Here is a 25,404-nt window from a genome sequence, read left to right on the forward strand (position 1 = left end):
ATGATTTCCTCATCCGAACCAGGGGAACGTCAGCTGTTTGGTTCCTTCGTTTTGCAGAATGCACGATCGAGGCAGACGGACGGCGCGTGTCCGACGGGGAGACCTGGAAGGACAGTGCCGACAGCTGTGTGTCCTGCTCATGCAACGTAAGGACTAGCACCCCTTTCAACCCAAACCCGGCACGGCCTGTGAGTTGATGAGTGGGAAGTCGATAATTGCCAAGGATATTTTTATTTATTTCATTTATAATATTTTTATCACCGCCCATCTCCCCCACACGGGGGACCCCGGGCGGTTCACAATAAAAACAGTTTAAAATTCAGTAAAATTATAAATAATACCAATACTCAATAAATACAAAATACAATAAAATCCAAGTAAGGGCAGATCAGATTCAGCCCATAAAGGGGTAAGGCTGGTCCCTGCAGGGCTAGAGAACCAGCCAGCCCCAAGAATGGCTCTTCCTCTCCCCACTCCAAGCCTGGTGGCAAAACCAGGTTTTCAGCTGTTTTCAGAAGTCCAGAAGGGAGGGGGCTAGCCGCACTTCCGGGGGAAGGATGTTCCAGAGGGCGGGAGCCACTGCCGAGAAGGCCCACCTCCTGGAACCCGCCAGACGGAATTCTCTTACCGACGGGGTCTGCAACAGGCCCTCTCTGCATGACCGGGTGGGACGGGTCGAGGTGACAGGGGTGAGACGGTCCCTCAAGTAACCGTATTGGCCATCTTTCTCAGTTCCGCATGTTTCTAGTTCATGCTGATTGCCTCCGTCCTAGTTTTTACTTCTACCCTTTTACCAAAAGGAAGACTGAGGGTGAAAATTGATCACTTGTAGGGTGGCAAAGGGATGAGGAAGCTTTGTTTCCAGGGCCAGCCTCCCACCTGCAAGAACACACACTGAGATCTGGGCCATAGCAATGGTTTAGAATTGCATTTCGGTGTGCCTTTAATAGCTGGCATTTCTAGGGAGCTGCTTTTTCATCATTCATACCCCCAGAGATGTTTAGAGGGGAAGAGCGTGCTGGGGAGCCACACAGTTCTGAGGCGGGTGCCTCTCAGACGCACAACTTCGGGATCTAATGTGGGCTCCCTTGTTTGGTGTTCAGCTGGGACACGTTGAGTGCCACATCCAGGAATGTCTGCCCTTGTCGTGCCAGGATGGCCTGGTGGAGGTGCGGGTGCCTGGGCAGTGCTGCGCAGAATGCCAAGGTAAGAAAATAAAGCACGCACAGCAAGAAAGGGGCGTTCCTGTTCAGGGCATCCAAGTATCAGACCCATTTAACCGAAGGCAGGGCAGGGGTCTTGCAGGGAAGTTCTGTTCTTGGGGTGCCAGCTTTGTGTGCCATAGAAAGCAGCTCTTCTGTAAACCACGATCAGCTTTGCTGGCTGGGGAATTCTGGGTGTTGAAGTCCGCACAGCTTAGAGCTGCCAAGGTTGAGGAACCCTGCTGTATAAGATCATCATCCAGGTTTCATAAATGACTTCCTTTGTTTTGCTGCTGTATTAATGTTAGGACATGAAGCAAGCAATTTGAGGACATGAATTCCCTTGCTGGCTAAAAGTTATGCAGCAGAGTGGGGAGACAGCTCAGATTCTTAGCTTACAGCAAGTCCCTGTTTTCAAGCTCTCGTGCCAATGGTAGTCGAGGGGCCAAAGTAGGCCCCTCCCTCTCTGCCTGCATCCATTCCCACAATTGGGGTGCTTATGCTGATCTACCTTACAGGACTGTTGTATGGCGAAGTGGCCAGTCCTGCTTAGCCGGGTGCTCCAGATCACACGATGATCTCCAGAAGAGGGGCAGGATCCACAGAGGGTCAAAAAAGTCAAGATGGCAGCCACAACCCTGTGAGCAAAGCACTGGTAGCCCCTTTTGACAAGCATTGCAACCCGTGAAATGGGACAGGGCTTCAGTCTTGTGGTTTGGCCACCATCTTGACTTTTTTGACCCCCTCAGCTGATACCTTTGTGGCTGGACAGGTTTGTGTGGGGGGAGCCAAGGTGGAAATGGAAATTGCTCACCTCCCACTCCTTTTCCAGCCCTTCCTCCCAAGCATTTGCCAACTACAGTTAGTCCTCACCTTACGACTGTTCATTTAATGATGGTCGGAAGTTGCGATGGCCTTGGAATGGGTGGTTTATGGCCTGTGAAGCACTTCCAAGTGTCGCAAAATGTTGCACCACCCCCCGCAGTCACATGATCACATTTTGGGCGCTTGGCAGCCAGCTCGCATTTATGACCAGTTGCAGTGTCACATAATCACATTTTGCAACGTTTTTTGCCGTTTTCCAGTAAAAAATGCCCACTAGGGAAGCTGGATTCACTTAACGACCACAGTGATTTGCTTAATGACCACCATAAAAACGGTTGTAAAATCAGGTCCAGTCATGTGGTGATTCGACTTATGACCGCAACAACTTACTCTTTTTTAAAGCTCCGTTAATTTTCAAGATCTAATTAAAACACAAAATACAGAATATAGAACAGATAGAATACAAGTCTAAAAAAGAAACAAGAAAAACTAAAACAATGCAAGAACAGATAGAAAAGTATAAAAGACAGGTGACTTCCGACCTTCTTCATCCCAGATATAAAAGCATATGAAAAAGTTAATCTCTTGCTATTAATTAAACATTCAGTAACATTATTTCTCGAAAATCCAACCATTTAATCGTCAAAACCCAAAATCAGAACTTCATCTTTTTCCGTTACAAGCAAATATTCCAAAAGATCCAGACAGAAACAAATCCAGCTACGGTATTTTCTCCTATCAGTGCTGTCGGTTTAGCCGCTTGCGCCAATTCCATTAGCTTGATCATCCAGTCCTTCGTTGAGGGAATTTGTGCATCCTTCCCTCTCTGAGCATGTAAGAGTCTTGCTGCTGTTGTCATGTGTAAGAACAGAGTTCCATGTTGCTTCTCAAGCTGTTGGTCCATCAAGCCCAAGAGAAACAGCTCCGGTTTCAATTGTAAGTCCACTCTAAGAATCTTTTGAATAATAATAATAACTTATTTGATTCCAGAATTTCTTAGCTTTTCCACAAGCCACCATAAATGATAGGATTTTTTTCAACAATGTTCTCCCCTTTCACCTCAGGAACTCAGACAGAACTCCATGTCCCTAAGTTCTAACAGGGCCATCTTAGCAAGGTCTTCTTCTCTCTCTTGCTCAATATTATCCATCTTCTTTTCTAACACCTCCACTCGGTCTGTTACTTATTTCACCTCTCCAGCAGCTTCCTCCATCTGATGTTCAATCTTTTTCTCAAAGTCAGAATATCTGGTCGGAGGAGATGGGCGGTGACAAATTGGATGGATGGATGGATAGATAGATAGATAGATAGATAGATAGATAGATCTATTTTCCATTTTCTTCTCAAAGGCATCAAAAGATTGTTTAAAGGTATTAGACATTTCATCAATCATATTTCTCATCATCTCCCCATCAGAACCACGACGAGCTGGTCTCTTAGAAGCCATGATTAGTTCCCTCTGGTGGTTAAAATTAGCCAATACAACCAAATCTTTTTTTTTTCAATTCCAAATGTGCATTTTATTTGTTTTAGCAAAAGCTTGGAACGTGAATGACACTGGACAATATCTGAAATATTGTTGAATGCTATTGGCAGAAAGAAAACATTAGCAAGGCTTCCTTATTTATTTCAACTCATGAAGCAGATTTGAATGCATTTTGCATGTTTTCTTTTAATAAGAACTTGATTCAATTTCAAAATACATAGTTAAAATGCAAAGTAGAAAATATAGGAAAGATAGAAGATAGAGCTAAAGAGAAAAGAAAAAACTATAAAAGTGAGGAAACGAAAGATGGTTTCCGGCTTCTCCAATACAGATATAAATACAGTTTAAAATATAATCTCCTACCAGTAATTAAACCATATGAATATTATTTCTATAAAGCAAACCATTTAGTCACTAAAACCCACAATTAAAGCTTCATTTTTTTCCATCACAAGCAAGTAGTCTAAAAGTGGTTGCTAAGTAGAGACGAATCCGGAGACAGTATTCTCTCTTATTAAAGCTGTGAGCTTCGCCATTTGGGCCAAATCCATTAATTTAATAATCCAGTCTTCCACTGTAGGTGTATGTAAACGCGAAAGCCTTGTCACTAGAGGCGTTTATGGGAAGTATGCAATTAACCCGTTAAGAAAAAAGCAACAACGCTCACTTTCCCACGATAGCCATGAAAGTTCAGATTCCAACAGGATAGATTTGTTAAATCCCAAATAGGAGACAGTAAAAATACCGCCAATTAAAATATAGTCCTTTGCTTCTATAAAATAAATCCACAGTTCAGCTTTCGGTCCTTTTTTGCCCAAAACATAAAGTACAAAACCAAGTTCAAATGCTCAACAGTTAAGTTTCAGAAATAATGTAAAAGTTACCAAGAAAAATCTCATCTCTGTGTTGGAAAAAGCCTCTCTTAAACAAAGAAAAGGCAAACAAAATGGTGCATTAAGAAACGGGGTGATCCATTTAAACGGCTGCAGCACGGCTTGGGAAGGGATGACACTCCCACCTCCCAGCTGACCATTCACCACTCGATCTGTAAACCCCATTTACGATCTCTGACTATGATCGGCCATCGGAGGACACGGGGTAATTCCTAGGGTTCCCCTTTATCCAGGGAACACTTTTGGGCTCCAGGGGAACCTGCCTGAGCCCTAAAACGCCAGCTGCCAGGTCTGCTTGCGAAGCTAATTTGCAAAGAGACTCTGTTCAAAACGCCATTCCCACCGGAAGTCCGACCACGACGACTTACGATGAAAATTCCAGTCCCCATTGTGGTTGTAAGTCGAGGACTACCTGTAAGCGGGATCCTGAACTGTGGTAGGCAGTTTTGCTACCAAATTTCGTCCACCCACTTTGGGCCATTTTTGCTGGACGGGGGCCAGCTCCTCCCCTGCTGAGAGCTCCCACTCTCACCCTTTTGCCAAAAGGAAAAGAACGCTCATCTGCTGGGCTCAGCCCATACATTTGCACTTGGAAGTAAGCGAATGGGTTCCCACAAGGAATCTCTCCAGGGTGAGGCTTGGGTGGGAATCCAGAAGCTGCGTCAGCACATTTGCAAGAGAAGACCGCCTTCTTCTCCCCCCGCCCCCGTCCGTCTCTTTGCCCAGATCCCAGCAGGAGCTGCTCGCAGCTGGGCCAGCTGTTCCACTCCAAGCAGCACTGGCAGGTGGACGAATGCACCTCCTGCGCCTGCGTGTCCGGCCAGGTGCACTGTCGCCGGAAGCGCTGCCCCCCCTCCACCTGCGCCGCTGTGAGTCGGAGGGAGAGGGCCGGGGGATCAGGCAGAGCCCGGCCCAAACTGGGGCTCCGTCCAGTCCAAGCGGGAAGGGAGTTGCTACTTGGCTCCCAGCCGGAGGATTGCCAGGAGGGCAGCCTGACTCGGCCCAAGGCTGTTCTCCTCGGTTGGGGGGGTGTCTCTGGGGCAGGGGTCAGTTTGGGGAGGGGGAAGAAACAGCTGTGACCCTCCCGGCCTGCCCCTTGCTACAGGATGAGACTCCGGCCCTGATCCCCGGGGTATGCTGCCCCCGCTGCGTCCCGCATCCCGCCACCTGCGTGGCCTTTGGTGACCCCCACTACCAGACTTTCGACGGCAAAATGGTCCACTTCCAGGGAGGCTGCACGTACGTCCTGGCCCAGGATTGCAACGGGGGGGACTTCAGGTGAGCCCCCTCCTCTCCAAGCCTGCTCTTCAGTGCCAAGCCCAGGTTGCTCCCCCTGGGGTAGGGGGAGAACGGGCTCGTTCTTCCTGCCAGACATCAGCCCTTCGAGGTAGGCCAGCACGGCAGGGATTCCAGGAATACTCTTGATTGGTCGCAGGATAGAATAAGTGGGGGGGTCTCTCTGCCCCCTCTTCTGCCAAACCAAATCACAGCAGGATTCTTTTGAGTTTCTTTCTCATGCTGTGGCTAAAAATCCAGACTCTGGTAGCATCTTTGCTGACTAACAAATTTTATAGCATCAGCAAAACTGCTCCATGCTTCTGGAGGAGCGACCTGTGGCTCACGAAAGCTGACGCCTTTCAATAAGGTGCTGCCAGATTCCTGATTTTTGGACGTAGTAGACTTACACAGCGTTCCTTCCACAATGTCAACAGTTGCTGGAATTCTTTCATAATGGCATCTTGGCTTTTCTGCATTGAATTACTTAACAGAAGTTCCGCAGTTAGTTTCCAGCCAGCCTGCTCGGAGACATCTGGCCATTGCAGGCTGGGGTCCTCTGTCTGCTCCCTATGTAGCTTCGGGGCAGGTGCTGAGAGGACCAAGCCAGAAAGGGGAGAAGGGGCTCGCGGGAGCCATGTGCATGTGGGTACCGCCTGCTCTTGAAGCAGAGGGGTTCTCAAAATGGTAAGGGGTGGAGGGTGAAAGAGTGCAACATTAGCGTCTGTAGACCAGCAGGGTCGGGTTGGAGCAGGAGTGGGGCGATCCGGGTTCAAGTCCCCCCTTAGCCACAGAAGTTCCTGGGGTGACATTGGACCAGTCCCCTCTCAGCCGACACCACCTCGCAATTTTGTTGCGTCAGGGAAAAATAGGAGGAGAGAGTGCCCTTGAAGGAAAGACAGGTTATAAATCGAACCAATAAGGAAGTAACCAATAAAAATAAGTGAGACTGTCGTGCAACATGCCAAGATGTTTGGATGCCACCTGACTTGCAAGGAGGACAAATAACCTTTCCGAGATCTGGTGCCCAAAGTCACTCAGGAATTATTCCCCCCTCCCCTGCAGCATCCACGTGACCAACGACGATCGCGGCCGCCCGGGTGTGTCCTGGACCAAGGAGGTGGCTGTGCTGATCGGGGACACCATGGTGCAGCTGCTGCAGGACCATGTGGTTGTGGTGAGGAGGACGAAGGGCCAGTGGCTGGCATCAGCCCCCAAGCTCAGGGTTCAGGGCTGTTCCGCAAGAGGGCAGCTGGCTGGATCCAGCTCCTCGACAGTGATGCTTCTCTCCATTTCCAGGTAGACTCCCAGACGGTGGCCCTCCCCTTCCTGAAGGAGCCCCACCTCTCTGTGGAGCGAAAGGGCAGCACCCTGCTGCTGAACACCAACATTGGCATCAAGGTACCAGGGAGGAGACGCCCTCACCTCAACAAGTAGCACTGGGAGGGTCTTCCAAAGGGAATGGTGGCAGCAGGCTGTGGGCTGAACCAGGAAATCCAGCAGAAGGCTTCCAAGGGCCCCCCCAGGACCATTCCCATCATGGTAGCTGGTGTCCTCTGATCCCCACCACCACCCAAGGGTCACCCATGTTTCACTGTCCAAGCCATCTGCTTGGCTTTGTTTCGTGGCAGGCTCACCTGCGGGAGAGAGTAGGAAAGGAAGTAGAAATGGGGGGGGGGATTCTAAAGGTAACCACATTGATGTAGAATCGTAGAATTGGAAGATTCCTTTCAGGCCATGTAGTCCAGCCCCTGGGCAGGATCCACCAGAGCGTTATCTTCTGTTGGAAGACCTCTGGCAAAGCAGAACTCACCACATCATATGGCAGCCTGTTCCACCGGCCCACAGCTCACACAGCCAGGAACGACTAGCCGGAAACTCTTTCCTTGGACTTTGCACCCACCAGTTCTAGTCCTGCCCTGTGGGACAACGGTGAGTAAATCCACTCCCTTGTGCTCCAGATGTTGGAAGACCGCTTCTGCCTTGGCTTTTCTGCAGGTGCTCTGGAATGGCCGCTCACACCTAGAAGTCAGCGTGCCCGGCACTTACAAAGGGCACCTGTGCGGACTTTGTGGCAACTTCAACAGCTACCCCCAGGACGATCTGCGGATGCGGTCGGGGCAGCTGAGCCTGTCGGAAGCCGCCTTTGGCAACAGCTGGAAGGTGAGTCACAGAGAGATGGGGAGGCGGTGGAAGGACACCGAAGACCAGTAGCCAGAGCCACCACCCGCCAAGGGAGCTGTGAGAGCCATTTTCTGCCCCAAAGGACTTAGAATTTGTGCACTAATACCAGGAAGAACCCAGCCAAGAGAGGGAAGAAGGAAAAGAATCAGGAATACAGAAGGAGAGCATAAGCACTAAGAGGCTTTTTATATATATATTTCTATATTTATAGGAGAAAGAGAGCGAGCGTGTGGGTGTGTGTGTTTGTGGGTGTGTGGGTGTGTGTTCTATTGGATTTCTAGGGCCTGACGCAAACAATGTATGTGTGTGTACAGGTAGTCCTCGACTTAAGATCATTCACTTAGCGACCGTTCAAAGTTACAACGGCACTGAAAAGAATGGCTTGTGACCGGTCCTCGCACTTACGACCATCACAGGTTCCCTGCAGTCCCATGATCAAAATTCAGGCGCTTGGCAACCCAGCATGTATTTGCGACAGTTGCAGCATCCCAGGGTCGTGTGATCACCATTTGCAACCTTCCCAACCAGCTTCCAACGAGCAAAATCAATGAGGGAAGCCGGATTTGCTTAACAACCATGGCAAAAAGGTCATAAGATTGGGGGCGGTCACATGATGCCTCACTTAACAACTGAATCACCTAGCAACCAGAGTTCCAGTCCCAATTGTGGTTGTAATTTGAGGACTACCTGTATGTATGTATGTATGTATATATATATAGAGAGAGAGAAAGAGAAGGATGGGTGAAATAGGAAGAAGAATGAAGAGCAGAGATACCTCAGTGACTGTACAGTAAAAAGAAAAAAGCCACATACAGCATCTTAGAGTGATTAAGGTAAACTGAACACGAAGAAGAAAAAGAAACGAAGAGAGAGAAAAATGAGATCCGTGAAATATCAATATAAGGCTAATTCAGCCCTTACCTGTTGCTGAAATGTTTTTGCAATCTGAAAAACGAGAAGATGAACGATGTGTTTTTGTACGGTCTAGACCAGCGTTTCTCAGCCTTGGTACTTTTTAAGATATGTGGTCCTCAACTTCCAGAATTCCCAGGCTGGGGAATTCTGGGAGTTGAAGTCCACACAACTTAAAGTTGGTGCAGTTGAGAAATGCAGGTCTGGACCCTGATCAGTTGCAAGAGCGACTGTGCCCTGAGAGACTCGCCGTGTCGGTTCCCACTCAAGATTTATAGTGGCACGTAAAGGGGCACTGCCCCGGCACGTTCCTCTTTCTGGCAACCCTCCCCGATCCATAAAGTCCGCAAAGCACATCTGTTCATCTCGAACAGCCCTTCGTCCCCAAGGCATTAATCCCATGCCAGGCAGTTGCTCCGTTCTCACAGCCCAGCGGAGGAGGGGGGCTTTTGCAGAGCGTGTGTCACTTTCTGCCAGGTGGCCGGTGCCAACGCTGCAGGGCCGGATCGCTGCGTCGACGGGCTGGACGCAGACCCCTGCAAGGAGTCTGGGTACCGCTCCCGCAAAGAGGCCAATGCCCGTTGCAAGGTGCTGAAGTCGCCCCCGTTCGAGCGCTGCCACGCCGTGGTGTCCCCGGAGCCCTTTTTTGCCTCCTGCGTGTACGACCTCTGCGCCTGCGGGGCCGCCAACAGTGACGACTGCCTCTGCGAGGTCCTGGAGGCCTACGCCAGCCAGTGCCGCCACGCTGGCTTGGCACTCCAGTGGCGCTCAGCTACCCTCTGCGGTGAGAACGTGGGCGCTGCTCAGCTCTGGGGAAGGCAGCGCTGGGGGCCAAAGGAAAATGGGGTGGCACCCCAGGAGATGCAGCGGGGACGAGAGTCGGGGGGGCAGGCGGTGGGAGGAGCGTTAGATGTTGGGGGGAGAAGGCCAAACCAATTCCCTCTCTGGAGGGTGTGGGGGCTATCGTTCCATTGGTCATGCAGCTCCCCTCCCGCAATTAGGAGGGTCTGGAGCGGGTGGCAGAAAGTGGCTACCACAGGGCGCTTGGACCTTTTCTACATTACTCGACCCTGCCCTCCATCTTGACTTCTTGGCCACCAGCCCTCCATGGAAGCCCAGAGGAATAGTGGTTATCTCAGTCGCCAGGCTGAGCATGCTGTGTGAACGCAGCCTTCAAGGGGCCACTCACAGCTCAGTATGAAGTTTGGGGGCATCTGGTCTCCCGCCGCACCTGCTGGGGCCGTGTTTGCGTGATGTTCAGAGAGATCCAGCAAAATATCATTGCTCCTGGACGAACTGGTTCCCCCACCACAGCCGGGCCAGGTGGTTCCGAGGAGACTGAAATTCTTAACAGGGAGGAAATTTCAGGGGCACAAAGAAATTCTCATTATATTGGGAGAAGGGTTGGGGAAGGAAAGCCGAATGGATGGATTAGTTTGTGGGGGTGTGATCCACAGCACAGCTAAGCTCTCCTTTTCTCTCCTCCCTCCCTCCCTCCCTTCCCTTTTCTCCTCCTTCCTTCCTTCCTTCCTTCCTTCCTTCCTTCCTTCCTTCCTTCCTTCCTTCCTTCCCTCCCTCCCTTTTTCCATCTCCCCCCCACCTCAGGAATCCTGCCCTGCCCTGGTCTTTGTTCGCCAAGCCAAAATGCCACCCTGTGCCTTACCTCAATCCTCCATCCTCCACATGGTATATGGAGCCCACTGCCTCTCTCTGGACTGGTACAGTCCTACCCATCTGGAGCCCCCCCCCCTCCTTCCTGCTACTAACACCGTGCCTCTCTGTTTCTCCATAGCTGTGGGCTGCCCCCAAGACCGGGGCTACGTGTTTGACGAGTGTGGCCCCCCCTGCCCCAAGACCTGCTTCAACCATGCTGTGCCCCCAGGCGTGCTGGAGTCCCACTGCTTTAAGCCCTGTGTGCCAGGGTGCCAATGCCCAGCAGGCATGGTGGAACACGAGGCACACTGCATCCTCCCGGAGGCCTGTCCACCCATCATCCACGGCACCCTCTGAACCAGATCCTATGGAGAGCTGCCCTGCTCGACCCTCACCCCGGTCGTGGGCAGATGAACAGACCTCGGAGAGGGTCCCTCAAAACTGTTCTGGAGGCACCGTCTCCGGCCAAGCAAAATGCAGCACGCGAGTCCACCCGCACGGCTCCCTCGGTGCCCTTTCGCTCGAATGCAGCCGGGGGCTCAGCCGACGGGCTTGCAAAGGAGGAAGCTGCCCCCAGCTACAGAGTCCTGCTCCTGAGAATTTTGGGCCCTAGTCCTCATGAATGAGGAGAGGAGTTGGAAACGAGTTCCTGCAAGTGTTCTAGGCTGAGCAGAAAGCTTGAGTGCCGAACCACAGGGAACGGCGCAAAACCAAGTCACTGGATGAGGGGCACGATTTGTTTTCTTTGTCACAGCCCAGCTGGGTTATGGGCCAGGGATATACTCAATCCTCATCACTATCCCATTCCTTCTGAGGCCTTCGGGCCCAAATCAAAGGCACCCCTCTGCCTCCGGAGCAGCGATTCTCAACCTTGGCCGCCTGAAGATGGGTGGGCTTTGGTGGCTGAGGAATTCTGGGAGTTGAAGTCCACCCACCTTCAGGCGGCCAAGGTTGAGAAACGCTGCTCCGGAGCCTCCCTTCACCTTCCACGAGCCAGGTGGATGGAAAAAACCACCCTCCGTACTGTCTGATTGCAGAGCAATCCTCTGCATCCAACTGGGCTGAGCGTGTTGCCCCATCTCCAATCCAGAGCTATCTGGAGGGGCCCCTTGGGCCCTCCTCGCTGGCAGCCTCTGAACCCTGCTCTCAACCCATCTGAGCATTTTGCTGGGCAGAAACTTGCCCATGGCAGCGTCTCCAACTGGGCTTCCTTCAGATACAAGGGATGCACCGCCAGGCATTCCCAGCTGTTAGCCATGTTGGCTAAGGATTCTGGCAATTGTAATCCAACAGCCGGGAGGGTTCCCAACTGGGGGGGGGGGATCCCCATAAAAGAAGCCAGCCTGTTTATGTGGGAAACATTATCCCAGCCCCACCAGATGTATAAGGGGAAACAGAAATGTGAGGAGAGAGTTCGAGACAAGACCAGGCAGCCCCAAAGCATTGCTCCTTGCAGGGGGCTGTGGGGTAGAGGCTCATGGGGGGTCCCCCCGGCCCCCTCTGCTGGCAGAAAAGAGGGGTGCTGATGAAGTGGCCTTGAAAATGACCTCACTCTGGATTGTCTTAAACTTTTCCCTAGCCCTGAACGAAGAATCTTTTGTGAAACGTGATAAAGGTGTTGTAGTAAACAGTAAATCTAGCTGAGGCTCTCTTCTACACTTACCGGACCTCCAGTAAAGGGGTTGGTTTGGCTAAAGAAAGTGGGATCCGGTGAGATCCCTTACAGGGGTGTCTGCGGGGGAAGGAGGTCAAAATGGGTGGGCCAAAGAGGGTTACTTGGGGAAAAAATTCCACCCCTCTGGTTTAAAGTCTACCATTTTTAGAGAGAGACTTGCCAGGAATAAATACCCCTTAAAAGTAAACCTTTTTTCAGTTCAGCTCAATTCCGGCTGATCCCAGGCATGTCCGTGCAGTTCCCATCAATGACTGCGGGGTGATTTCTTCCAGCCACTTTCCAGCCTAGCCTAGAGTTTTGGGATTGTCTGGTGGTCACCTATCCAAATAATAGTTCAGGAGACCCTGCTTGTTCACCAGGTGCCAATCGCTGAGACAAAGATCTGTGACCAGTCTCTGAATTTCAGCTGAAAGGGGCTTTGCCAGTAGTCCCCCAAAATCCCTGCAAGCTAAACTGGAGTATGTGTGTAAGTGACTTGCATCCCGTGAAGTCGGGTTCACAGGGGACAGCCGAGCTCCGGATCAGGCCGGGCCGGGCCCAGAAGGCTGAAACTGCAGAAGGGGTGGGAGCAACGGGCGAGCTGTGCGCGCGCTCCTCCGGGGCTCGTTCGGCTGTTTCCAGCGCGCTTGTGGGAGCCCGGCTGAAAACGTAGGCCCGCACACGCGCGGGGGCTCGCAATCAAGCGCTCGCGCGCGCGCGCCGCGAAGGAAGGAAAAACGCGTCCCGCGCGGGCGTGCCTTTGGCTCCGCTCTCCGCCGGAAGGAAGGCTGGACTAGCTCCGGCCTGCCAGCCGGCCCCAGCTCTGGCCGAAGCGCCGGAGGGGACGTGCCAGGTCGCCGGGAGGCCGAAGCCGGCAAAGCTCCGTGGCCTCCCCTCGGAGCGGGGCACAGGCGGCTGGTTTTACGCAGCCCCCCAGCCGGGGCAGGGAAGGCCTCCGTCGCCGCCGGTGCGCACCTGGCTAGGTCGACCTTGGCTAGTCGTCCGGCGGGGGCTTCCCGGGCTGGGCCCTCGGCCGCTTCAGGAAGAGGCAGGCTCCCCCCTTGAGCATCCTCCCCCGTTTGCGAGCGGGGAGCCCCTCGTCAGCCGCAACGGGGCGGGGGGCAGGCGGGTGATTCGAGCCGCGCTCTGCCGAGGACGTCGCTCGGAGGACGCGGCGGAGCATCTCTCGGGCGCGCAGAGGAAGGGCGTCGATCGCCCGCTCCGCCCGCCCCCCCGACTTGGGGGGAGAAGCAGCCCACCCCCAACCCCCAGCCCCATACCTTCGCCGGCCTGGAGGGACTCCTGGCTGCAGGGGCGGGAAGGCGGGCGCTCCGCTGCTTTCCCCGAGGATGCGCTTTCCAGAAAGAAGCCAGGAGCCTCCCCAGCTGCCCCCCTCCCGCCGCCGCACGGCCTCAATTATTCACGGGCTGCCCGTGCCCGGCTCTGCGGACGGACATTCGAGACCGACCCGCCACGCTCCCCCCCCCCCCCGAGAGCCTGTGCGGAGCACCTCCGGTTACAAGCACGGCGTTATCACACGCACCCGCGCCCCCCGCCCCGGGGGGACTGTTGCCTGCAGACGGGAGGGGGGCTCGTTCAAGGGAAAAGCTCCGCAGGACCCACAGCAGGGAGCCGCTGCCCAGCGGCTCTGTCCCACTCTGCAGGGCTGTGGGGCAGCTGCAAGAGACGCGGTCCCGGCCCGAGGCCACTTCTCTCGCAGGCCACTCACCTGGGGCAGAAGCGATCTGGGGGCAAACCTGTCCTCCCAGACGTGGACTCTCTGCCGCCGCCGCCGCCCCCCCCACACACACAAACACCCACACACCTGGGGCAGAGCGCCTGGAGCTCAGCTCCCCTCAAAACCTGATCTCTCCTTGGTCACAAGCTCAGGGATGTCCCCCGAAGATGGCACAGTCCCCACAGGAAGCTTGGGGAGGTGTGTGTGTAGCTTTTGCTTACAGAAGGGAAGAGGAGGAAAGAAGGGGAGATTGTCACCAGGAAACTGCAGAACACTTTATTTGGCTTTCCAGCAATATCACGGGAGGAGCAGCTCAGGGCTGCAAGTCAGCGCCACCCACTCAGAGCTGCGGGACCCCCCCTTTCCCTGCTGGCTCCTGCAGAGGGCCCCATGAGGCCGGCGCCCGGCCTTCCTTTCGACTGGGAGCAACCCCCACCCCGTCCCCCAGACGCCTCCATGCCATTGCGCGCAGCAGGCTGTAGACAGCTTCCTCCTGCTCCGTCTCCCCCTCGCGCTGAAAGACCCTGGCCAGCCCCCGCAGGCTCTTCTCCAGATGGTGCTGCTCCACAGGGTGGTCCCCGGGGATGCCACAGCCGGCCTCGTATGCCTTCAGCGCCTCCTGCCTCTGCCCCTTCCTGTGCAGGAGGAAGTCTCCCCAGTGGCGATAGAAGGCCTGCTGGCACCTCTTGCTGGCCGTGGGCAGCTCCTCCATCACGCCCAGGTAGACCTCTTCCTCGAAATGCGGGGCCCTTCCTCCGTACAGCTTCGCCAAGTTCAGCCGGGAGAACACGGAGGGAGGATCGGCTTCCAGAGACTGTTTGAAGCTCTCGACAGCGTCCTCCCTGATTTGCGCCCTCTCTAGCTCTGGCACTTTCTCTAAGAGGGTCGTGTAACAGATCCCCAGGTCGAAGTGCAGGAGATGGTAGTCGCTTTGGAGGGCAACGGCCTTCTTCAGGACGGAAATAGCGCAGGAGAGCGAGCGGAACTTTAAAACCTTGCTGGCAACTCTCAGGACTTCTGGGTTGAGACTGTTCTGGACCACGTCCTCGGCCAGGCGCTCTGCTCTTTCACGGTCTTTCCTAAGGAGAATGCTCGCCAAGTATGCTTTGGCTTCGTAATTTTCGGGCTGGCTACGGATCAGCCCCTCCAACAACCTCTGGCCCTCTTCCTGTACCTCATCATCCCAAGAGTGGGTCCAGGCCGCAAAGGCGGAGAAGGCGAGGCCCTCCTGCAGCTCCTCGCTCGACCCCTGCTGCTCCAGGGCCTTCTGGAAACACCGCCTGGCCAGCTCGCCGTTGCGGAAGCCCACGGCCAAGAGGGACCAGCCCTGCTGGGCGTAGATTTCCGGGATCGGGGCCGAGTAGGGCTCGGGGCTGGACAGGTCCCGGCAGATGGCTCGGATCTTGCCCAGGTAGAGCTCCACCCGGTCATAATCGGTCAAGTGGTAGTAAATCCAGGCATAGTTCCCGTAGGCCACCAGGATCTGGCGGGAGAAGGTGCCCGGATGGTCCCTCCGCAAGATCTCCTCTGCTTCACACAGGGTGGCCAAGGCCTCTTTGGGGCACCCCTCCAGATGGCACAGATAGGCCTTCAGGGCGAGATAGGTGCCCTGGTTATGGCACGGGGCATGCTTCAGGCGGAGAGCCAGGGTTTTAAGGATGTGTGTCACGTCCACCTTGTCCTTGATTTCGAAGTCCCAGGTGAAGTGGCACTGCAGGCGCTGGAGCTTCTCCCTCAGGGGTCTGCTGTGGGGGGGGGAGGAGAAGACAGAGTGGAGGGGCCAAGGGTCAGCAGCCAAGGACACAATACTTTGACCATTGTGGAGCTGTTCTGTTGGCCCACACCCGATGGCCCGTGCCTGTGCATCCAGCCAACTCTGGCTCTTCATCCTGAAGCAGACCCTGCCACCACGCAGACCCCCCCCTTTCCCCAAGGGGCTCCTGGGATGGAAACCCCATTGGGCTGCCTTCACGTGGCCCTGCCCCTCCTTGTTCCTGGGGTGGCAAGGACTGCACCTCACGATCCTCAAAAAGAAACCAGGTTTGGCACCAAGCCACCAAGGTTGCAACTGGCCTGGCTCTGCCTCATGTGTGAACACCCAGGGGTTCCCTCAAAGGGATGCCTTTCATCCCCAGACATGACCTTCTGCCCCAGGGCCGGGGGAGGGACAGGTCTTCCATGAAGCCAGGAGTGGGGAGATGGTGGGGGGGTGGGGGGGGGACTTTTGAAACCGGTTGTGTGATTGAGCACTGCCCTAAAATCAGAGGAAACCCAGTACTTGGCCACATTTCAAATGGGGGTGGGGGGCGGGCCTCTGCTGGGGAGGGGTCCTCTGCGGGGGTGCAAAGGCTGCCCACACCTGGGGAACTGGTCCCTCAGCTGGGATGGGGGGGCAGCCTCGGCAGTGGGGGGTGCGCCACTGCAGTGTCCTTTCACGCAGAGGAAGCGGGAGGGCGTTGGGGCATCTGGGGGACTTTGGGGGGCGTGTGGGGAAGAAAGGGCTGCCTCTGCCTGCCCTGGAGCCGCCTCGTTGGGGCCCCTCTGCAACGCCCTTTCCCCGGCCCAGGTTCCCGCTCCGGCTCCTTTGGGGCTGGAACGTGCTTCAGAGCCAGGTGGCCCCTCACGGCCGGGGCCCGTAGCCCCTCTCAAAGGAAGGGGCCACAGGATCCTGTTCCAGCAGCAGGACCCACGGAGGGGACCTAAGGCAGCTCATCGGAGAGAGGGAAGGAGGGAAACCGGGTGGCAGCGGCAGCCTCTGCCCCCCTTTTTTTGCAGGGAAAAGACGTTCCCCGGAATTCAGCGGGGCCCTCGTCTTATAGGGCCCCTCCCTCCGTCCCGCTGTCCCAAGGGGGGATTCCCCCCCCCGCGTACCTCATCCTGCCGCTCCGCCGCGCTCCCGCTGCTTCTCCCGGGTTTGGGCGCAACGAGTGGGGCAGGGCGGGGGACGGACGCGGCGGCTTCGGTTTCGGAGTCCTGCGGGGGGAATAGAAACTGAAAGTGGGCTGGCGGGGGCTGTGAGGCTACTGCAGGAGACCTTCTCCGGCTCCTTTGGGGCTGGAAAGCGCTGGCTGGTTAGGTTAGGGTTAGAACCAGCCAGCGCTTTCCAGCCCCAAAGGAGCCGGAGAAGGTCTCCTGCAGTAGCCCCACAGCCCCCGCCAGCCCACTTTCAGTTTCTATTTCCCCCGCAGGGTTAGGGTTAGGGTCAGAACCAGCCAGCGCTTTCCAGCCCCAAAGGAGCCGGAGAAGGTCTCCTGCAGTAGCCTCACAGCCCCCGCCAGCCCACTTTCAGTTTCTATTCCCCCCGCAGGACTCCGAAACCGAAGCCGCCGCGTCCGTCCCCCGCCCTGCCCCACTCGTTGCGCCCAAACCCGGGAGAAGCAGCGGGAGCGCGGCGGAGCGGCAGGATGAGGTACGCGGGGGGGGGAATCCCCCCTTGGGACAGCGGGACGGAGGGAGGGGCCCTATAAGACGAGGGCCCCGCTGAATTCCGGGGAACGTCTTTTCCCTGCAAAAAAAGGGGGGCAGAGGCTGCCGCTGCCACCCGGTTTCCCTCCTTCCCTCTCTCCGATGAGCTGCCTTAGGTCCCCTCCGTGGGTCCTGCTGCTGGAACAGGATCCTGTGGCCCCTTCCTTTGAGAGGGGCTACGGGCCCCGGCCGTGAGGGGCCACCTGGCTCTGAAGCACGTTCCAGCCCCAAAGGAGCCGGAGCGGGAACCTGGGCCGGGGAAAGGGCGTTGCAGAGGGGCCCCAACGAGGCGGCTCCAGGGCAGGCAGAGGCAGCCCTTTCTTCCCCACACGCCCCCCAAAGTCCCCCAGATGCCCCAACGCCCTCCCGCTTCCTCTGCGTGAAAGGACACTGCAGTGGCGCACCCCCCACTGCCGAGGCTGCCCCCCCATCCCAGCTGAGGGACCAGTTCCCCAGGTGTGGGCAGCCTTTGCACCCCCGCAGAGGACCCCTCCCCAGCAGAGGCCCGCCCCCCACCCCCATTTGAAATGTGGCCAAGTACTGGGTTTCCTCTGATTTTAGGGCAGTGCTCAATCACACAACCGGTTTCAAAAGTCCCCCCCCCACCCCCCCACCATCTCCCCACTCCTGGCTTCATGGAAGACCTGTCCCTCCCCCGGCCCTGGGGCAGAAGGTCATGTCTGGGGATGAAAGGCATCCCTTTGAGGGAACCCCTGGGTGTTCACACATGAGGCAGAGCCAGGCCAGTTGCAACCTTGGTGGCTTGGTGCCAAACCTGGTTTCTTTTTGAGGATCGTGAGGTGCAGTCCTTGCCACCCCAGGAACAAGGAGGGGCAGGGCCACGTGAAGGCAGCCCAATGGGGTTTCCATCCCAGGAGCCCCTTGGGGAAAGGGGGGGGTCTGCGTGGTGGCAGGGTCTGCTTCAGGATGAAGAGCCAGAGTTGGCTGGATGCACAGGCACGGGCCATCGGGTGTGGGCCAACAGAACAGCTCCACAATGGTCAAAGTATTGTGTCCTTGGCTGCTGACCCTTGGCCCCTCCACTCTGTCTTCTCCTCCCCCCCCCACAGCAGACCCCTGAGGGAGAAGCTCCAGCGCCTGCAGTGCCACTTCACCTGGGACTTCGAAATCAAGGACAAGGTGGACGTGACACACATCCTTAAAACCCTGGCTCTCCGCCTGAAGCATGCCCCGTGCCATAACCAGGGCACCTATCTCGCCCTGAAGGCCTATCTGTGCCATCTGGAGGGGTGCCCCAAAGAGGCCTTGGCCACCCTGTGTGAAGCAGAGGAGATCTTGCGGAGGGACCATCCGGGCACCTTCTCCCGCCAGATCCTGGTGGCCTACGGGAACTATGCCTGGATTTACTACCACTTGACCGATTATGACCGGGTGGAGCTCTACCTGGGCAAGATCCGAGCCATCTGCCGGGACCTGTCCAGCCCCGAGCCCTACTCGGCCCCGATCCCGGAAATCTACGCCCAGCAGGGCTGGTCCCTCTTGGCCGTGGGCTTCCGCAACGGCGAGCTGGCCAGGCGGTGTTTCCAGAAGGCCCTGGAGCAGCAGGGGTCGAGCGAGGAGCTGCAGGAGGGCCTCGCCTTCTCCGCCTTTGCGGCCTGGACCCACTCTTGGGATGATGAGGTACAGGAAGAGGGCCAGAGGTTGTTGGAGGGGCTGATCCGTAGCCAGCCCGAAAATTACGAAGCCAAAGCATACTTGGCGAGCATTCTCCTTAGGAAAGACCGTGAAAGAGCAGAGCGCCTGGCCGAGGACGTGGTCCAGAACAGTCTCAACCCAGAAGTCCTGAGAGTTGCCAGCAAGGTTTTAAAGTTCCGCTCGCTCTCCTGCGCTATTTCCGTCCTGAAGAAGGCCGTTGCCCTCCAAAGCGACTACCATCTCCTGCACTTCGACCTGGGGATCTGTTACACGACCCTCTTAGAGAAAGTGCCAGAGCTAGAGAGGGCGCAAATCAGGGAGGACGCTGTCGAGAGCTTCAAACAGTCTCTGGAAGCCGATCCTCCCTCCGTGTTCTCCCGGCTGAACTTGGCGAAGCTGTACGGAGGAAGGGCCCCGCATTTCGAGGAAGAGGTCTACCTGGGCGTGATGGAGGAGCTGCCCACGGCCAGCAAGAGGTGCCAGCAGGCCTTCTATCGCCACTGGGGAGACTTCCTCCTGCACAGGAAGGGGCAGAGGCAGGAGGCGCTGAAGGCATACGAGGCCGGCTGTGGCATCCCCGGGGACCACCCTGTGGAGCAGCACCATCTGGAGAAGAGCCTGCGGGGGCTGGCCAGGGTCTTTCAGCGCGAGGGGGAGACGGAGCAGGAGGAAGCTGTCTACAGCCTGCTGCGCGCAATGGCATGGAGGCGTCTGGGGGACGGGGTGGGGGTTGCTCCCAGTCGAAAGGAAGGCCGGGCGCCGGCCTCATGGGGCCCTCTGCAGGAGCCAGCAGGGAAAGGGGGGGTCCCGCAGCTCTGAGTGGGTGGCGCTGACTTGCAGCCCTGAGCTGCTCCTCCCGTGATATTGCTGGAAAGCCAAATAAAGTGTTCTGCAGTTTCTGGTGACAATCTCCCCTTCTTTCCTCCTCTTCCCTTCTGTAAGCAAAAGCTACACACACACCTCCCAAGCTTCCTGTGGGACTGTGCCATCTTCGGGGGACATCCCTGAGCTTGTGACCAAGGAGAGATCAGGTTTTGAGGGGAGCTGAGCTCCAGGCGCTCTTGCCCCAGGTGTGTGGGTGTTTGTGTGTGTGGGGGGGGCGGCGGCGGCGGCAGAGAGTCCACGTCTGGGAGGACAGGTTTGCCCCCAGATCGCTTCTGCCCCAGGTGAGTGGCCTGCGAGAGAAGTGGCCTCGGGCCGGGACCGCGTCTCTTGCAGCTGCCCCACAGCCCTGCAGAGTGGGACAGAGCCGCTGGGCAGCGGCTCCCTGCTGTGGGTCCTGCGGAGCTTTTCCCTTGAACGAGCCCCCCTCCCGTCTGCAGGCAACAGTCCCCCCGGGGCGGGGGGCGCGGGTGCGTGTGATAACGCCGTGCTTGTAACCGGAGGTGCTCCGCACAGGCTCTCGGGGGGGGGGGGGAGCGTGGCGGGTCGGTCTCGAATGTCCGTCCGCAGAGCCGGGCACGGGCAGCCCGTGAATAATTGAGGCCGTGCGGCGGCGGGAGGGGGGCAGCTGGGAGGCTCCTGGCTTCTTTCTGGAAAGCGCATCCTCGGGGAAAGCAGCGGAGCGCCCGCCTTCCCGCCCCTGCAGCCAGGAGTCCCTCCAGGCCGGCGAAGGTATGGGGCTGGGGGTTGGGGGTGGGCTGCTTCTCCCCCCAAGTCGGGGGGGCGGGCGGAGCGGGCGATCGACGCCCTTCCTCTGCGCGCCCGAGAGATGCTCCGCCGCGTCCTCCGAGCGACGTCCCTCGGCAGAGCGCGGCTCGAATCACCCGCCTGCCCCCCGCCCCGTTGCGGCTGACGAGGGGCTCCCCGCTCGCAAACGGGGGAGGATGCTCAAGGGGGGAGCCTGCCTCTTCCTGAAGCGGCCGAGGGCCCAGCCCGGGAAGCCCCCGCCGGACGACTAGCCAAGGTCGACCTAGCCAGGTGCGCACCGGCGGCGACGGAGGCCTTCCCTGCCCCGGCTGGGGGGCTGCGTAAAACCAGCCGCCTGGGCCCCGCTCCGAGGGGAGGCCACGGAGCTTTGCCGGCTTCGGCCTCCCGGCGACCTGGCACGTCCCCTCCGGCGCTTCGGCCAGAGCTGGGGCCGGCTGGCAGGCCGGAGCTAGTCCAGCCTTCCTTCCGGCGGAGAGCGGAGCCAAAGGCACGCCCGCGCGGGACGCGTTTTTCCTTCCTTCGCGGCGCGCGCGCGCGAGCGCTTGATTGCGAGCCCCCGCGCGTGTGCGGGCCTACGTTTTCAGCCGGGCTCCCACAAGCGCGCTGGAAACAGCCGAACGAGCCCCGGGAGGAGCGCGCGCACAGCTCGCCCGTTGCTCCCACCCCTTCTGCAGTTTCAGCCTTCTGGGCCCCGGCCCGGCCTGATCCGGAGCTCGGCTGTCCCCTGTGAACCCGACTTCACGGGATGCAAGTCACTTACACACATACTCCAGTTTAGCTTGCAGGGATTTTGGGGGACTACTGGCAAAGCCCTTTCAGCTGAAATTCAGAGACTGGTCACAGATCTTTGTCTCAGCGATTGGCACCTGGTGAACAAGCAGGGTCTCCTGAACTATTATTTGGATAGGTGACCACCAGACAATCCCAAAACTCTAGGCTAGGCTGGAAAGTGGCTGGAAGAAATCACCCCGCAGTCATTGATGGGAACTGCACGGACATGCCTGGGATCAGCCGGATTGAGCTGAACTGAAAAAAGGTTTACTTTTAAGGGGTATTTATTCCTGGCAAGTCTCTCTCTAAAAATGGTAGACTTTAAACCAGAGGGGTGGAATTTTTTCCCCAAGTAACCCTCTTTGGCCCACCCATTTTGACCTCCTTCCCCCGCAGACACCCCTGTAAGGGATCTCACCGGATCCCACTTTCTTTAGCCAAACCAACCCCTTTACTGGAGGTCCGGTAAGTGTAGAGAGAGCCTCAGCTAGATTTACTGTTTACTACAACACCTTTATCACGTTTCACAAAAGATTCTTCGTTCAGGGCTAGGGAAAAGTTTAAGACAATCCAGAGTGAGGTCATTTCAAGGCCACTTCATCAGCACCCCTCTTTTCTGCCAGCAGAGGGGGCCGGGGGGACCCCCCATGAGCCTCTACCCCACAGCCCCCTGCAAGGAGCAATGCTTTGGGGCTGCCTGGTCTTGTCTCGAACTCTCTCCTCACATTTCTGTTTCCCCTTATACATCTGGTGTGGCTGGGATAATGTTTCCCACATAAACAGGCTGGCCTTCTTTATGGGGATCCCCCCCCCCAGTTGGGACCCTCCCGGCTGTTGATTACAATTGCCAGAATCCTTAGCCAACATGGCTAACAGCTGGGAATTGCCTGGCGGTGCATCCCGTGTATCTGAAGGAAGCCCAGTTGGAGACGCTGCCATTGGGCAAGTTTCTGCCCTAGCAAAATGCTCAGATGGGTTGAGAGCAGGGTTCAGAGGCTGCCAGCGAGGAGGGCCCAAGGGGCCCCTCCAGATAAGCTCTGGATTGGAGATGGGGCAACACGCTCAGCCCAGTTGGATGCAGAGGATTAGCTCTGCAATCAGACAGTACGGAGGGTGGTTTTTTCCATCCACCTGGCTCGTGGAAGGTGAAGGAGGCTCCGGAGCAGCGTTTCTCAACCTTGGCGCCTGAAGGTGGGTGGACTTCAACTCCCAGAATTTCCTCAGCCCACCAAAGCCCACCCATCTTCAGGCGGCAAGGTGAGAATCGCTGCTCCGGAGGCAGAGGGGTGCTTTGATTTGGGCCCGAAGGCTCAGAAGGATATGGGATAGTTGATGAGGATTGAGTATATCCCTGGCCCATAACCCAGCTGGGCTGTGACAAAGAAAACAAATCGTGCCCTCATCCAGTGACTTGGTTTTGCGGCCGTTCCCTGTGGTTCGGCACTCAAGCTTCTGCTCAGCCTAGAACACTTGCAGGAACTCGTTTCCAACTCCTCCTCATTCATGAGGACTAGGGCCCAAAATTCTCAGGAGCAGGACTCTGTAGCTGGGGGCAGCTTCCTCCTTTGCAAGCCCGTCGGCTGAGCCCCCGGCTGCATTCGAGCGAAAGGGCACCGAGGGAGCCGTGCGGGTGGACTCGCGTGCTGGCATTTTGCTTGGCCGGAGACGGTGCCTCCAGAACAGTTTTGAGGACCCTCTCCGAGGTCTGTTCATCTGCCCACGACCGGGTGAGGGTCGAGCAGGGCAGCTCTCCATAGGATCTGGTTCAGAGGGTGCCGTGGATGATGGGTGGACAGGCCTCCGGGAGGATGCAGTGGGCCTCGTGTGCCACCATGCCTGCTGGGCATTGGCACCCTGGCACACAGGGCTTAAAGCAGTGGGACTCCAGCACGCCTGGGGGCACAGCATGGTTGAAGCAGGTCTTGGGCAGGGGGGGGCCACACTCGTCAAACACGTAGCCCGGTCTTGGGGGCAGCCCACAGCTATGGAGAAACAGAGAGGCACGGTGTTAGTAGCAGAAGGAGGGGGGGGGCTCCAGATGGGTAGGACTGTACCAGTCCAGAGAGAGGCAGTGGGCTCCATATACCATGTGGAGGATGGAGGATTGAGGTAAGGCACAGGGTGGCATTTTTGGCTTGGCGAACAAAGACCAGGGCAGGCAGGATTCCTGAGGTGGGGGGAGATGGAAAAAGGGAGGGAGGGAAGGAAGGAAGGAAGGAAGGAAGGAAGGAAGGAAGAGGAAGGAAGGAAGGAAGGAAGGAAGGAAGGAAGGAAGGAAGGAAAGGAGGAGAAAAGGGAAGGGAGGGAGGGAGGGAGGAGAGAAAAGGAGAGCTTAGCTGTGCTGTGGATCACACCCCCACAAACTAATCATCCATTCGGCTTTCCTTCCCAACCTTCTCCCAATATAATGAGAAATTTCTTTGTGCCCCTGAAATTTCCTCCTGTTTAAGAATTTCAGTTCCTCGGAACCACCTGGCCCGGCTGTGGTGGGGGAACCAGTTCGTCCAGGAGCAATGATATTTTGCTGGATCTCTCTGAACATCACGGCAAACACGGCCCAGCAGGTGCGGCGGGAGACCAGATGCCCCCAAACTTCATACTGAGCTGTGAGTGCCCCTTGAAGGCTGCGTTCACACAGCATGCTCAGCCTGGGCGACTGAGATAACCACTATTCCTCTGGGCTTCCATGGAGGGCTGGTGGCCAAGAAGTCAAGATGGAGGCAGGGTCGAGTAATGTAGAAAAGGTCCAAGCGCCCTGTGGTAGCCACTTTCTGCCACCCGCTCCAGACCTCCTAATTGCGGGAGGGGAGCTGCATGACCAATGGAACGATAGCCCCCACACCCTCCAGAGAGGGAATTGGTTGGCCTTCCTCCCCCCCAACATCTAACGCTCCTCCCTCCGCTGCCCCCCCGACTCTCGTCCCCGCTGCATCTCCTGGGGTGCCACCCATTTTCCTTTGGCCCCCAGCGCTGCCTTCCCAGAGCTGAGCAGCGCCCACGTTCTCACCGCAGAGGGTAGCTGAGCGCCACTGGAGTGCCAAGCCAGCGTGGCGGCACTGGCTGGCGTAGGCCTCCAGGACTCGCAGAGGCAGTCGTCACTGTTGGCGGCCCCGCAGGCGCAGAGGTCGTACACGCAGGAGGCAAAAAGGGCTCCGGGGACACCACGGCGTGGCAGCGCTCGAACGGGGGCGACTTCAGCACCTTGCAACGGGCATTGGCCTCTTTGCGGGAGCGGTACCCAGACTCCTTGCAGGGGTCTGCGTCCAGCCCGTCGACCGCAGCGATCCGGCCCTGCAGCGTTGGCACCGGCCACCTGGCAGAAAGTGACACACGCTCTGCCAAAAGCCCCCCTCCTCCGCTGGGCTGTGAGAACGGAGCAACTGCCTGGCATGGGATTAATGCCTTGGGGGACGAAGGGCTGTTCGAGATGAACAGATGTGCTTTGCGGACTTTATGGATCGGGGAGGGTTGCCAGAAAGAGGAACGTGCCGGGCAGTGCCCCTTTACGTGCCACTATAAATCTTGAGTGGGAACCGACACGGCGAGTCTCTCAGGGCACAGTCGCTCTTGCAACTGATCAGGGTCCAGACCTGCATTTCTCAACTGCACCAACTTTAAGTTGTGTGGACTTCAACTCCCAGAATTCCCCAGCCTGGGAATTCTGGAAGTTGAGGACCACATATCTTAAAAAGTACCAAGGCTGAGAAACGCTGGTCTAGACCGTACAAAAACACATCGTTCATCTTCTCGTTTTTCAGATTGCAAAAACATTTCAGCAACAGGTAAGGGCTGAATTAGCCTTATATTGATATTTCACGGATCTCATTTTTCTCTCTCTTCGTTTCTTTTTCTTCTTCGTGTTCAGTTTACCTTAATCACTCTAAGATTGCTGTATGTGGCTTTTTTCTTTTTACTGTACAGTCACTGAGGTATCTCTGCTCTTCATTCTTCTTCCTATTTCACCCATCCTTCTCTTTCTCTCTCTCTATATATATATACATACATACATACATACAGGTAGTCCTCAATTACAACCACAA

The 25,404-nt window shown here is 56.6% G+C and overlaps 5 protein-coding genes across 5 annotated transcripts in view; 2 read left to right on the plus strand and 3 right to left on the minus strand.

Annotated features, from left to right (window-relative positions):
- The window catches only part of KCP (kielin cysteine rich BMP regulator), a 61,785-nt gene extending 50,998 nt beyond the window's left edge, over window positions 1-10,787 (plus strand). Inside the window, exons 43-51 of the mRNA XM_063308784.1 lie at window positions 58-146; window positions 1,104-1,206; window positions 5,133-5,275; window positions 5,512-5,684; window positions 6,747-6,858; window positions 6,981-7,082; window positions 7,680-7,844; window positions 9,255-9,561; window positions 10,570-10,787. Coding sequence (XP_063164854.1) covers window positions 58-146; window positions 1,104-1,206; window positions 5,133-5,275; window positions 5,512-5,684; window positions 6,747-6,858; window positions 6,981-7,082; window positions 7,680-7,844; window positions 9,255-9,561; window positions 10,570-10,787 — 1,412 coding nt within the window. The remainder of the gene's footprint in view (window positions 1-57; window positions 147-1,103; window positions 1,207-5,132; window positions 5,276-5,511; window positions 5,685-6,746; window positions 6,859-6,980; window positions 7,083-7,679; window positions 7,845-9,254; window positions 9,562-10,569) is intronic.
- ATP6V1F (ATPase H+ transporting V1 subunit F) overlaps window positions 5,854-25,404 on the minus strand; it is a 70,135-nt gene continuing 50,584 nt past the window's right edge. The window contains exon 3 of the mRNA XM_063308190.1: window positions 5,854-5,872. The gene's annotated coding sequence lies outside the window, so the exon portion shown is untranslated. The remainder of the gene's footprint in view (window positions 5,873-25,404) is intronic.
- On the minus strand, window positions 14,163-16,737 carry LOC134501178 (interferon-induced protein with tetratricopeptide repeats 5-like). Its single transcript, XM_063308785.1, has 2 exons — window positions 16,694-16,737; window positions 14,163-15,567 (listed from the first exon to the last, which is right to left on the minus strand). The coding sequence occupies exons 1-2, from the start codon at window positions 16,696-16,698 to the stop codon at window positions 14,163-14,165; spliced, it is 1,410 nt and encodes a 469-aa protein (XP_063164855.1). The 5' UTR covers window positions 16,699-16,737.
- Window positions 17,188-19,762, plus strand: LOC134501179 (interferon-induced protein with tetratricopeptide repeats 5-like). The gene is made up of 2 exons (XM_063308786.1): window positions 17,188-17,231; window positions 18,358-19,762. The coding sequence occupies exons 1-2, from the start codon at window positions 17,227-17,229 to the stop codon at window positions 19,760-19,762; spliced, it is 1,410 nt and encodes a 469-aa protein (XP_063164856.1). The 5' UTR covers window positions 17,188-17,226.
- The window catches only part of LOC134501180 (interferon-induced protein with tetratricopeptide repeats 5-like), a 4,770-nt gene continuing 2,495 nt past the window's right edge, over window positions 23,130-25,404 (minus strand). Inside the window, exons 3-4 of the mRNA XM_063308787.1 lie at window positions 24,372-24,677; window positions 23,130-23,346 (exon numbers count right to left, since the gene is read on the minus strand). Coding sequence (XP_063164857.1) covers window positions 23,130-23,346; window positions 24,372-24,677 — 523 coding nt within the window. The remainder of the gene's footprint in view (window positions 23,347-24,371; window positions 24,678-25,404) is intronic.

This window comes from Candoia aspera, chromosome 7 (genome assembly GCF_035149785.1).
Source record: "Candoia aspera isolate rCanAsp1 chromosome 7, rCanAsp1.hap2, whole genome shotgun sequence".
Classification (NCBI taxonomy): domain Eukaryota; kingdom Metazoa; phylum Chordata; class Lepidosauria; order Squamata; family Boidae; genus Candoia; species Candoia aspera.